General features: G+C 38.4%; 1 protein-coding gene across 3 annotated transcripts in view; it reads right to left on the reverse strand.

Annotated features, from left to right (window-relative positions):
* LOC112056645 (zinc finger protein rotund-like) overlaps window positions 1-12967 on the reverse strand; it is a 213620-nt gene that overhangs the window by 99117 nt on the left and 101536 nt on the right. For 2 of the 3 annotated variants that reach the window (XM_052889393.1, XM_052889392.1), the window contains exons 5-6: window positions 12759-12876; window positions 11721-11863 (exon numbers count right to left, since the gene is read on the reverse strand). In XM_052889393.1, coding sequence (XP_052745353.1) covers window positions 11721-11863; window positions 12759-12876 — 261 coding nt within the window. The remainder of the gene's footprint in view (window positions 1-11720; window positions 11864-12758; window positions 12877-12967) is intronic. The other variant, XM_052889394.1, reaches the window with a different exon arrangement.

Consider the following 12967-nt stretch of genomic DNA (forward strand, 5'->3'; position numbering starts at 1 on the left):
GGTTTCTAAGTTAAGTTTGAAGAACTAACATGCTACCCAAAGCGATTCAGCGGAAATTATCAAGAATAATGACGTTTAGAATCTGTTTTGGGCCGAGGTGCACTCTTGTATGCACAGAATGGGTTCAGACCTGAGACATTCATTAGGGAAGTAACGGGTGCGTCTTAGAATTGAATAGACAGTTTAAGTTAATAAGTTATGGAACGTTTTGGAAAATATTCCTATAAATATAAGCCATAGCTTTCTCTGACAGATCTTGGTCGAGAAAGTATCTAATTTTTTGACACACTTAATTTCACACTTGACTAATTTTCATCATCAGCTTAATTTTAGTGCAAGGCATCTTTCTTATAGGATGGGAAGCTTAGTTTGAAGATCTACCACGCTGCCCCAAAGCTTATTGACGAAATTTTGAAGGGAATTGTAATTCTCAAGAATAACGTCATTTAGATTCTATATTGAGCCTGCGTGCACCCTTGTATGTACAGAACAGGTTCAAACTTGAGACACTCATTAGGGAAGTAACGGGTGCATCTTAGAAATCGAATAGACAGTTTAGGTTAAGTAAGTTATGGGACGTTTTGGAAAATATACCTACTTTTGAAAGTTATAGCTTTCTCTAACAGATCTTGGACGATAAAGTAATTAATTTATTGACATAATTAATAATTTTTCATCATTAGCTTAATTTCAGTGCCAGGCCTCTTTCTTATAGGATGGGTCTCTACGCTTAGTTTGAAGATCTAACACGCTGCCTCAAAGCGTATTGGCGGAATTTGGAAAGGAAGCGTAATAATAATAACAGAATGGTTTCAGACCTGAGACACTCATTACAGAATTAACTTGAATAGACAGTTTTTGTTAAGTATCTTTATTTGAAAATTACAAATCTGTAGTATAAAATATCTTTGTGTGGAACAATTTTTTTTGACGGCCTCCGTGGCGCAGTGGTGTGCGCAGTGGACTTACAAGACGGAGGTCCTGGGTTCGATCACCAGCTGGGCCGATTGAGGTTTTCTTAATTGGTCCAGGTCTGGCTGGTGGGAGGCTTTGGCCGTGGCTAGTTACCACCCTACCGACAAAGATGTACCGCCAAGCGATTTAGCGTTCTGGTACGATTTCGTGTAGAAACCGAAAGGGGTGTGGATTTTCATCCTCCTCCTAACAAGTTAGCCTGCTTTCATCTTAGATTGCATCATCACTTACTATCATAGGTTAACTTGTAAAGAATAAAAATAAAAAAAAATAGATTTTGTGTTAAGTCTGCGTTTGTTCATGTAAGAATTTCTAGAATCAGTCGAGTAGTTTTTGAGTTAAATTTTACAAACAAACAAAAAATTTTTGACGGCCTCCGTGGCGCAGTGGTATGCGCGGTGGATTTACAAAACGGAGGTCCTGGGTTCGATTCCCGGCTGGGCAGATTGAGATTTTCTTAATTGGTTCTGGTCTGGCTGATGGGAGGCTTCGGCCGTGGCTAGTTACCACCCTACCGACAAAGATGTACCGCCAAGCGATTTAGCGTTCCGATACGATGCCGTGTACAACAAGACTACATCATCATTTACCATCAGGTGAGATTGTAGTCAAGGGCTAACTTGTAAACAATTAAAAAAAAAAAAAAATCAAATCATAATGAAATTAGTTTGATAATTCATTAGCGACAGCTATTTTGAATGGATCCCAGTTCTGGGCAACGCATTTCCATATAGAAAAGCCAAGAAATTGAAGCATAAATCCACCACGCTACCTCAAACCGGTGTCGCGGGTTTATTTAAAGTTGTACTCTGACTTTATAATAACAAATTACCCTTTGTAAGTAGGTATCTCTGTACAATTTTACATGCGGTTTGTCAGAGCTCTCGAACGAGGAAAGTCGCCGTAAGAAGCTTTGCGGTTGACGAGAAATGTCTCAAAGATGTTTGTAGCGAAAATAAGACTTAAGAATGTCTTCAATGTTTACCAAGTTTGAAAGTTATTTGAAAATTATCAAATTAATTTAATAGAACAAGCCAGAAAATCGACTTATAATAAGATAACACTTCACTTGGCTGCAAGGCTTAGACCATTAATAAGAAATTTATTAAAAATTTGATAAAATTAAGGTTTACATACTTTCAAATCCTCCATCTTTTACTAAACTACAAGTTTTTGGTCGTTTTTTATGCCATTTAACTACACAAACCGGCATTTTTAGGGAGCTCTTTACACGACGAAAACGATTACAAGAATGAAACATCGATTATATAGCAACAGTTTTTATAAACGCGTTAGATCATAGATTTTTTATCTTTGCCAGAGGGGTGACGGTTAGCGAGGCAAGTGCTGTTATTTATGGTCTAAGCTTTATTTTTTAGGTCACAAGATTTATTTTTTATTCATTACAAGTTAGCTCTTGACTACTACCTGATGGTAAGTGATGATGCAATCTACGATGGAAGCAGGATAACTTGTTAGGAGTATGATGAAAATCCACACCCCTTTCGCTTTCTATACGACATCGAACCGTAACACTATATCGCTTGGCAGTATTGCCGGTAGGGTAACTAGCCACGGCCGAAGCTTTCCAGACCTGGACCAATTAAGAAAACCTCAATCGACCCAGCTGGGGATAAAACCCAGGAACTCTCTTGTAAATTCTCGAAATCGTTCCATTAATTTGAGAGCTGCGATGCTACAGACAGACATCGACGTCAAACTACAGCATAGCAAACTTCGTTCGTAACACTCCCGAAGTTCCGCGCGGGCCGGGGTGCGTGCAGCGATGAATGAAAACCCCACGACTGATGCATCTCACTTCCCCACACTTACAATTTCACACCCGCGCAGTCTTTCCCCCCGTCACCCGCATATCATGGGAATGTCACCAACGAACTTGCTAGACTATAATAACACCCCTCTTCTGCGTGGGGGGTTATAAACAAAACACAACAAATATGACAATCTAAATACAAATACAGTTAAGGGTACAAACACTGCATTAACCTAAGATTGCGGTCTGCGGTAACCAGGCAACCACGAGAGATGTAAGCCGTTTAAGAGATCACAGATGCAGGAGGTACCAAACAAATATCATCACTTAAGGGTCATTACCTTGAAGGGGAGACATGTGGATAGCACCTTAACGTATTTAAATTGTTATGACCTTTCTACATCTATAGTAATAGTATGAAGAGGTAAAGTTTGTGGTATTGTAAGGTAATCTCTAGATCCACTGAACCGACATTGAAAAAACTTTTACTACTAGAAAGCCACGTTATTTGTGAGTGTCAAAAGCGATATTTTGTCCCCGTATTATCACGGGAACGGGAACTACGAACTACTAAATTTTTAAGATATTTTCTTTAAAAATTTTCAGCTCAGAGTTGGAGTTTTACACCTGAGAGAATGTTACCACACATTTTTTTTAAATATTGATAAAATATTATTTTTATTCTCTACAAGTTAGTCCTTGACTACAATCTCATTTGATGGTAAGTGATGATGCGAGACGGAAGCGGGCTAACTTGTTAGGAGGAGGATAATAATCCACACCCCTTTCGGTTTCTACAAAACATGGTACCGGAACGCTAAATTAAATACAGAATAAAGAGAGAGAGAGAGAGAGATAGAGACGTAGAGCGACAGAGATTTTAAACAGTCGAGTTTTCTTTTTGCAGGAAGTACTAAAACTACAAATTTAGACCAAGCAGTCTTGTACTTACATGTAGTTGTAAGTAGAATAGTAATTAAACAAGTTGCATTATAATTCTGCCCCGTTATTAAATGGCGTCGTAAATTAATGAAATATGGCTGATAGTGGTAAGTCGGCTGTTTAACGGTCGTTAATGCAGATTAAATATGAAAATGGTAAATTGCATGTCTAACGCTTGCCTGCGCTTGGGGCCAGCGAACCAGCGGTAATTGGTTCAACAAAATACATACATCTTTTTTTGATATTTTTACTTTTTTTTTATTCTTTACAAGTTAGCCCTTGACTACAATCTTACCTGATGGTAAGTGATGATGCAATCTAAGATGGAATCGGGCTAACTTGTTAGGAGGAGGATGAAATCCACACCGCTTTCGGTTTCTACACGACGTTGATGAGGTGGTAATTAGCCACGGCCAAAGCCTCCCACCAGCCAGACCTGGACCAATTAAGAAAACCTCAATCGGGCCAGCCGGGGAACGAACCCAGGACCTCCGTCTTGTAAATCCACTGCGCATACCACTGCACCACGGAGGTCGTCGAAAAATGTTCATACTACTATATGTACTTGTACGTACTACTTAAAATGTTCATTAAAAATGATTCAAAGTAAGTCAAAAACTTCGTCATAATTGCATATTGATCCAAAAGGGGATGTTGTTTTTCAACACAATATGACAAACAATCAATCAATTTATTTATTTGCAGATAAATAAGTGGACAAGTGGTGGTGATGCAAATGGTTAATGTATTTTGACTATTTGACATGCAAATAACTTAAATATTAAAATATGTTTTTTTTAATAATTATTTTGAATAATAATTTAAATATCATTTAAAATATACACCTTCACAATTTTATTATAAAAGAGATGGCAGATACATTCTCAATTAAATGAAATAATAAAAAGCTAAATGACAAAAAAAAAACTAACGATGTCAAACAAAAAAGAATAACAAATACATTATGTATCTATGTACAAAAATATAAATTGAAATAATTATGTCAGAAAATAACAATAATAAAATAACAATTTAAATATTCATAACCATTGTAGTAACCCTGATGATTTTCATATTTAAATAAACTATTCTTAAATTTATTTAAATACAAGCGGACGCCGCGACTTCGTCCACCCTTAGACCTTCTTAATCCAACCCTATCGCAAAATCCATTCTTAACGGACTCCTAATAACTGTAAACTACCTCCCTGCCAAATTTCATCTTTGTACGTCAAGCGGTTTTGGAGATTTCGTGATGAGTGACTTTCGCATTTATATATTATGATTAATAGGTGCTATCATGACGTATCATTTAAGACAATCGGCGGAGCCATTTACCCTGCTCTACCATACTTATTTACAAATGGACATGAACAAATATATATACCTACCTACTGCTGCATGCATAAAGTTCAAAATTCATTTATTTCAAAACTTTTGAAACGTCATTTAATGGTGATAAGTAAAGTCGAAACCTTATTTTTTGAAATTAAAGTTACAAAACTCCTATCGCCTACTTGTCCACAACAAACTCAGCCAGGGTAAGGGTTTTTTTCAATAACATAACCCTCCTTTTAGACATCGGCGCAATTGGGTAAAAATCCTCCCAGCTCGTGGCCCGCCGTCAGTAATGGCGCGCGGTTGCCGTGACAACTTTTAATTGCGAACTACACCTGCCGTCGGCGCGTGCGCAGCCCTTTGCGATTTTATTAAAAAAATACGCAAAACATACTGCTTTTGACCCCATGGTCAAGTGGTAATTTTACCCGACGGGACTGGTTATAATTGTGACTTGTATATGGGTGGGTATGGGTCACATGGGCCAATGTTTATAATTTTCAAAGTACGTGAGAAACTAGCACGGCTGTCCTCTTAACATTTACCAGATGTGCATATCATCATCATCATCATCATCATCATCATCATATCAGCTAATGGACGTCCACTGCAGGACGTGGGCCTTTTGTAGGGACTTCCAAACATCACGATACTGAGCCGCCAGCATCCAGAGAATCCCTGCGACTCAGTGTGCATAGTTAAACATATTAAAATAACTATGAATTAGAAGAAGCCTCAAAAGAAGGGTACAGATGAGAGAAGGTGATCAATTAGAAATAAGGAAATCCATAGGCGAAATATTTGTAAAAGGTAAATATTTTATAATTATCTTGACCATTCCCCACTAATTAGTCAAATACGTACTAATTAGTCAAATACGTACTAACTAGTCAAATACGTACTAATTAGTCAAAATGTACGACAATAGTTCAGCGGGCGATGATAGAATTTACGAGTCCAGCCTCTTTGCAGTCTTTAAATAATATAAAAAAATATCGTCATATTTCAACCGATTTAAAAAAACTACATACCAAAACCGTAATCATCATAAAATCTATCTGTTGGTGAAAACGGTATGAAAATCGCGAGTTTTTCAATATGCCTAATATTCCCATTTCTCCTCTAAGTAAGCAAGCTTGTGGTATGATTTGGTACAATAGGAATCCTATGGGCGGGCATAAAACCTCGAACCTTAAGCATGGGAGTTAGGCCTCTAAAAGGAGCTATATATGTGGCGTGTAACGAGCTATGTTAGGAGTATCTTTGCGTGATCGAATCAGAAATGAGGAGATCCGCAGAAGAACCAAAGTCACAGACATAGCTCAACGAGTTGCGAAGCTTAAGTGGCAATGGGCGGGGCACATAGTTCGAAGAGCCGATGGACGTTGGGGTCCCAAAGTGCTGGAATGGCGACCCCGCACTAGTAAGCGCAGTGTTGGCCGTCCCCCCACCAGGTGGACTGACGACATCAAGCGAGTCGCAGGGATTCGCTGGATGCAGACGGCTCAGTATCGTGATGTTTGAAAGTCCCTACAAAAAGCCTATGTCCTGCAGTGGACGTCCATCGGCTGATATGATGATGTGGCGTGTAGAAGATCTTCAACAATTCAACATTTACCAAAAATAAAAAGCATGTGTCAGCTCCGACGCACGAATGCAGTTTACTCTTTCAGATCGATTGTCTAATTAGATTTATGTTGCACCGCCAGCATACTATATGTACGACTTCAATACCCACGCTTGAAAGGTGCGCAGAATAGGTTGCGCACAAAAACGTAACGCTGGTCATTCGTTCATCGAATTTTACTGCCGATTCTTAAGGAGTAAACTCCAATAAACTGCAAAAAGAAATCATTTGACAAAATGCCCACTTTATTCGCATCTGCCCGAAAAAGGCGAAATCACACAAATTGCTGGCAATAAAAAAAAATGTCGTTTAGCCACCTACGCCGGAAGCTGTCAGATGACCGGAACTGCGATGCGATTTTCATTTCGTGATAAATAGACGCCTATAAGTGCCCGTCTAATGCCATACTTAAACTATCCCCGCTATACCAATACAAAACCAACTCTAACCCATTGTTATAACGTCGAAGTTTAATTAGCATCAAATCTCTGCTTTACACATTAGGATTTGCAAAACCAATGTGTTATACCGTTGGTTTAGTCTCTTTGGTTTTTGTATTAAGGTCGATTTTTGATAAATTGATTTGTTTTATAATTTGGGAAGGGTATTCCTCGAGAGAATGATAGAATGTATGATCATTTGCAGAAAGATATTGCAGTTTCGGTTTCAGATAAGTAGGTATAGGTTGTATTCAATTTGGAATAAAACTCCCTATGTCAGCCACTGACGATCAAGTAATCTCACATGCTTACAGCGCTAATGGCTTGACATCCGATAAAACTGATCGTGTGTCAGTCAGTGTCGATAAACACACGATCAGTTGGCACAAAGTCGTGGACGCCTATTAGCTGTCGGTAAGTAAAATCTATACTATATTAATATTAATATTATAAAGCTGAAGAGTTTGTTTGTTTGTTTGATTGATTGAACGCGCTAATCTCAGGAACTACTGGTCCGATTTGAAAAATTCTTTCAGTGCTAGATAGCCCATTTATCGAGGAAGGCTATAGGCTATATATTATCCCCGTATTCTTAGAGGAACGGGAACCACGCGGGTGAAACCACGCGGCATCACCTAGTCTTTAATTACGACTAGTTTATGCCTGCGACTTAATGAAGATTAAGGATTTTTACAATCCCGCGGGAACTCCTAAATTGGTGTTTTTTTTTAATTTTATCATACTAGAGTTTTTATACACTAGATGGACAGAGGACATCAAGCGGGGTGCAGGGAGCCGCTGGATGTTGTCGGCTCGAGACCGTTTTGTTTGGAAGTCCATGCAAGATGCCTATGTCCAGCAGTGAATGTCCATCGGCTGTTAATTATGTTGATGATGAGAGTTTTTATAAGAGAATATCTTGAAAAATTTGCTTAAAGTTCGTTCGTTAAGGATTTTCTGACTTTTTTATTGGACTCGAAATCACAGGACCATGTGATTTGAAGGCACATAGGCTAACCACTGAACCAACGAATCTATAATACCATTATTAAAAAAAACAACAATACTTTTATATAAAAAAAGGTTCTACTGCATATCAAAAACGTTTTGAAACGCCGTCTCCTTGCGTCCGAGTGGCGCGGGTATCCAAAAATTTACACAATCGCAATAGGTATCAAAAGATCCGACTTTTTGTCTGTCCGTCTGTCCTTTGGACCGCATTTTTGCGATGACATTCTTTGGCTCCCGGTTTTGATTGGCCATTGGCGGAGAGATTAACGTTAAAATAACTCTGTAGAGCGGACATTCCGTCTCATTTATAAAAACTGGTCATAAGTTTCGCCTGAAAAATATATCGTTAGATGTTTGAATGGGTGGATATTTACTCAATCACTATAGCAGATGTAGATGAAATTACACAGAAAAAGGTTGGTTTTAATCCAAATATTTCCAAAGGAACAGAAACAACGTGTGTGTAATTGCGTGGCATGGTAAGTTCTACTAAAATGTATAGAATTACTTTAAACAAAAATCCTATCTAAGTTATAGAACTGTGAAATAGTGTTGATAAAAATACCCTAATGAGTTTGATGTAGCCTCCTTTTATAGAATAAAACAATAATTAAGTAGCTTTATTTTGAGCTTACGAGCTTAAATTGTCACCAATATTTTAAAATTATGCTTTGCACTTAGATTTTGGCCACGTGTAATTTTAAATTATATTCAGTTTATTTGTTTAGCAATGTTGGAATTATTTATTAAAGAGAATTTGGTAGCTTCTAATATCTAAACTGTCACCTTGTCCTATCTGTCAATCATCTAAACTTCAGATATCTTTGGGTTCTTGACCTGTCCATTGTTTTAATTGCAACTTTATATCTTTTGCGGAACGATTGGTTTTCGAATGAGGCAATTTTTATTTTTTCTAATTAAGGAAAGGAGAGAGTTTTGGTTTCAGTTTGTTTGTATGTAATTTTTTTACCGCTACTTGTGAATTGGTGGGCATCGTTTTGTCTAACTGTATCTTTAAAGAATCAAGGTTAATTATAAAAAAGGTTAATCTATATATATAAAAATTTATTGCTGTTCGTTAGTCTCGCTAAAACTCGAGAACGGCTAAACGAATTTATCTTATCTTGGTCTTGAAATGTTCGTGGAGGTATAGGGAAGGTTTAAAAGGTGAGAAAAATTAGAATAATTGCCGGGAAAACCATAAAAATAACCCTTTTCTATTTGCCATACAAACGTTTAAGAGTCAATTTTAGATCTTAAAGGTAGGGGTAGGGTAGGGTAGGGGAAGAATTGCAAATACGTCAAAGCGAAGCTTGACGGGTTCGCTAGTATTTATATATTTTTAAGTTATCATGTTTCAGCTTAATTTTTACCCGACTGCTTCAAAACGAGGGTAATGTTTTTCGAGCGTATGTATGTGTGTATGTATGTATGTGGGTATGTGTGTATGTATGTCTATTTTTTTTAGGTATTGTTAATTGTTATGGTGAAGGATACAGACTGTCTCACTTTAAATAAGATAAGGACTCAAAATGATAGAATCACATTACTGCTTTAGGTACATACTTATTGGTTGGGTTTAAATTAAAAATTTACACTGAAGTTGTGCAAAAACCTACTAAAATATTCACTGTTTAGCGGATATGTAAAATTACAATTTTAACCCCAAGAAAGTATAAAGTTGGTAAAATTGGAGTTTATAAAACTGTTCTGTATTACTAAAATGAGTATCCTCGTTATATAGATTTTGAAGACTGTGTGTATGGAGTGGGTACGAAAATAGTTTAAAAGGGCGGAATCGAACCTATGGCCTGTCGTTATTGAGCCAGCGCTATTGAGGCTTCTATTGCATTACATTAGAGATAGAAACCAATTAGGAACGAATGCGAACTTGCTATTTTACCATCGTCGACGAAGTTCTCGTCTATAAGACGTCTTATTTTTTTAAATTGACCTAATAGAATTTGAAGTAGGTATATGTTTTTAGTTAGGAACCCAAAATTAAAAAGGCAAGGAAACGAACTCTGTAACTTTACTGAATACACAATACAGGCAATGATATTATAGACTAGAAATAGGGCATCAGCGCATCAAAACTGAGGCGGACAAAAAGTGCATAATTGTCTTTATACCATTTAGTCACATCATTCATGTGTCATATAAGCACATAATACCTAAATATTAGGTATCTACAATGTCGAGTTGTGTGTTTAGGAAGTGTAAAACCTATAATATATACACAAATATATAATGAAAGTAAACACACAAAGCAACTGTTAAGTTTCTTGCCGGTATCTTCTCAGCAGAACCTGCCTTCCGAACCGGTGGTAGAATCTTTACAAATAGTCAACTGACGTGTCAAAAGTGCTTGTAAACTGAGCCTACTTGAAATAAATGATTTTTGATTTGATTTGACACATAATTGTCCATGTGTGTCGTTGCTAAATTCGGATTACTTTGTGATTTTGTGGACACATAACATATATGTAACAGTCTATGCTAATATTATAAAGCTGAAGAGTTTGTTTGATTGAACGCGCTAATCTCAGGAACTACTGGTCCGATTTTAAAAATTCATTCAGTGTTAGGTAGCCCATTGATTGGGGAAGGCTATATGCTATATATTATCCCCGTATTCTTACGGGAACGGGAACCACGCGGGTGAAACCGCGCGGCGTCAGCTAGTATAAAATAATTATTGGGGGCAGGACAACGTGTCTAACAGTGGTATTCATAGGGGCACCCCCAGGCGAACATTCACCTGCTGAGTGTCTAATTCTCAAATAGAGGTTAAATTCGACACTCAGCGGCTGAATGATCCCCTGGGGGTGACCCTACAACGTCTATGAATTTCACTCTTATAATTTAACTAGCGGACGCCCGCGACTTCGTCCGCGCGAAACCCTACTACTACCCTACCCTACTTCTACCATACCCCTACCCTACCACGCGACGGAAGCTTAAAAAATGGAGTAAATTCTCCCGTTTTCCCAACATTTCCCTTCACTGCTCTGCTCCTATTGATCGTAGCGTGATGAAAAGTATACTATAACCTGCCCAGGAGTGTGAAGAATAATTGTACCAAGTTTTGTTAAAATCCGTTTAGTAGTTTTGTTTCTATAACGAATATACGAGACAGACAGACAAACAAAAATTTAACTGATTGCATTTTTGGCGTCAGTATCGATCACTAATCACCCCCTGATAGATATTTTAAAAATATATTTCTTGTACAGAATTGACCTCTCTACAGATTTATTATAAGTACTAGCGGACCCGGTCAAGCTTCGCTTTGACTTTTGTGCACTTCTTCTATACCCTTACCTACCCTACTCCAACCCTACACCCACCCTACGTCTACCCTACCCTACCCTACCCCTACCCTATACGTATTAAAATTCAAATTATTACGAATCGTTTGTAAGGGCGAATTTTTTTTTTAGTCTTTTTAATTTTTTCCCGCCTAAAAACCACCCTAAAACTTCAAGGAACATTTTGAAAAAAGAATTGGCCAAATTGGTCCAGGCGTTTTTGAGTTATGCGCTTACCAACGCATTTTGCGATTCATTTTTATATATTAGAAGATACCTAGATTAAAAGTGTTCTTCCATACCTGAGGACACATCTTGCAGTGGTACTTCCTCGCGTGAGCATGCAGAGGCTGTAGCTTGGTGGGGCCTTTGCCCAGCGGCTGCGGCACCACCAGCAGCCCGCTGGCGGTGTTGGTGCCGCCCACTGGAGACGAGGATGACGACCCTGGGGGCAGATAGGATACTTCGTCAATATAGCAATTTTACTTCTTTTTTTTTTGGGGGGGGGGGGGGGGCACCCGTTTTTTTTTATTCTTTACAAGTCAGCCCTTGACCACAACCTTGCCTGATGGTAAGTGCTGACGAAATCTAAGATGGAAGCGGGCTTGTTAGGAGTAGGATGAAAATCCACACATCTTTCGGTTTCTACGCAAGGTAGGGTGATAACTAGACACGGCTGAAGCCTCTTATCAGCCAGACCTGAACCAATTAAGAAAACCTCAGTCAGCCAAGCCGGGGATTGACCCAGGACCTCCGGTTTGTAAATCTACCGCGCATACCTTGGGGTATAAGAAAAGTAGGCAGACCAAAGTCGCGATCCGAAGACCTGGTATCGGCCTGGAGGAGGCCTGTTACCCAACGAGGGGTCCTTATTACATAGTTAAATAGATTTAATTAATTAGAAATAAGACTAACTAACTAAACACTTAAAACAGATACACACTAACATAGAAAAAATAAATTTAAAATTGTTACTTTCCACTGTTAAATTAAAAAGTGGTATTATAAAGCATAAATTGCGCCATGACGAAGGTATAAAATACTATGGCATAGTAAAAATATATACAATTAAGGTATCATCATTCAATTATGTACCTATAGCTCTCACTGCGTGAGTCTGAGCCTTCTTATGAGGACCATAGTTAGCAACCAAGTCTCGGAACCGTAAATCATCACTGGCAACACTTACAGTTCGAAGACTTTTGTCTTTAGGCACTGAGGAATTTCGGACGTAAAGATGTCCCGGAGTTTCCCGAACGCTGACCAGCCGAGCGGTAATCGTATGTATATGTGTATTTTGTTGTATGCGGCTATGACTGTATGATGTGTACTCTACTAACCCGACCGACCTGGTCCTAGCCCGGATCCGTACAGCATCTGGCTCATGGACTGGTGGTGCAGCCGGTCATCCACCTTCTGGTGCCCGCCCACGGTGCCATCGCCTGTGCTCATCTTGGCCTGGAATACAAAAAAAAAAATCTTTTATTATGTGGCTTCGTCGTTATCAACCCATACGGCTGACTGCGAGCTCGAGTCTCCTCTCAGAATG

The sequence above is a fragment of the Bicyclus anynana genome, chromosome 25 (genome assembly GCF_947172395.1).
Source record: "Bicyclus anynana chromosome 25, ilBicAnyn1.1, whole genome shotgun sequence".
Taxonomy (NCBI): Eukaryota; Metazoa; Arthropoda; class Insecta; order Lepidoptera; family Nymphalidae; genus Bicyclus; species Bicyclus anynana.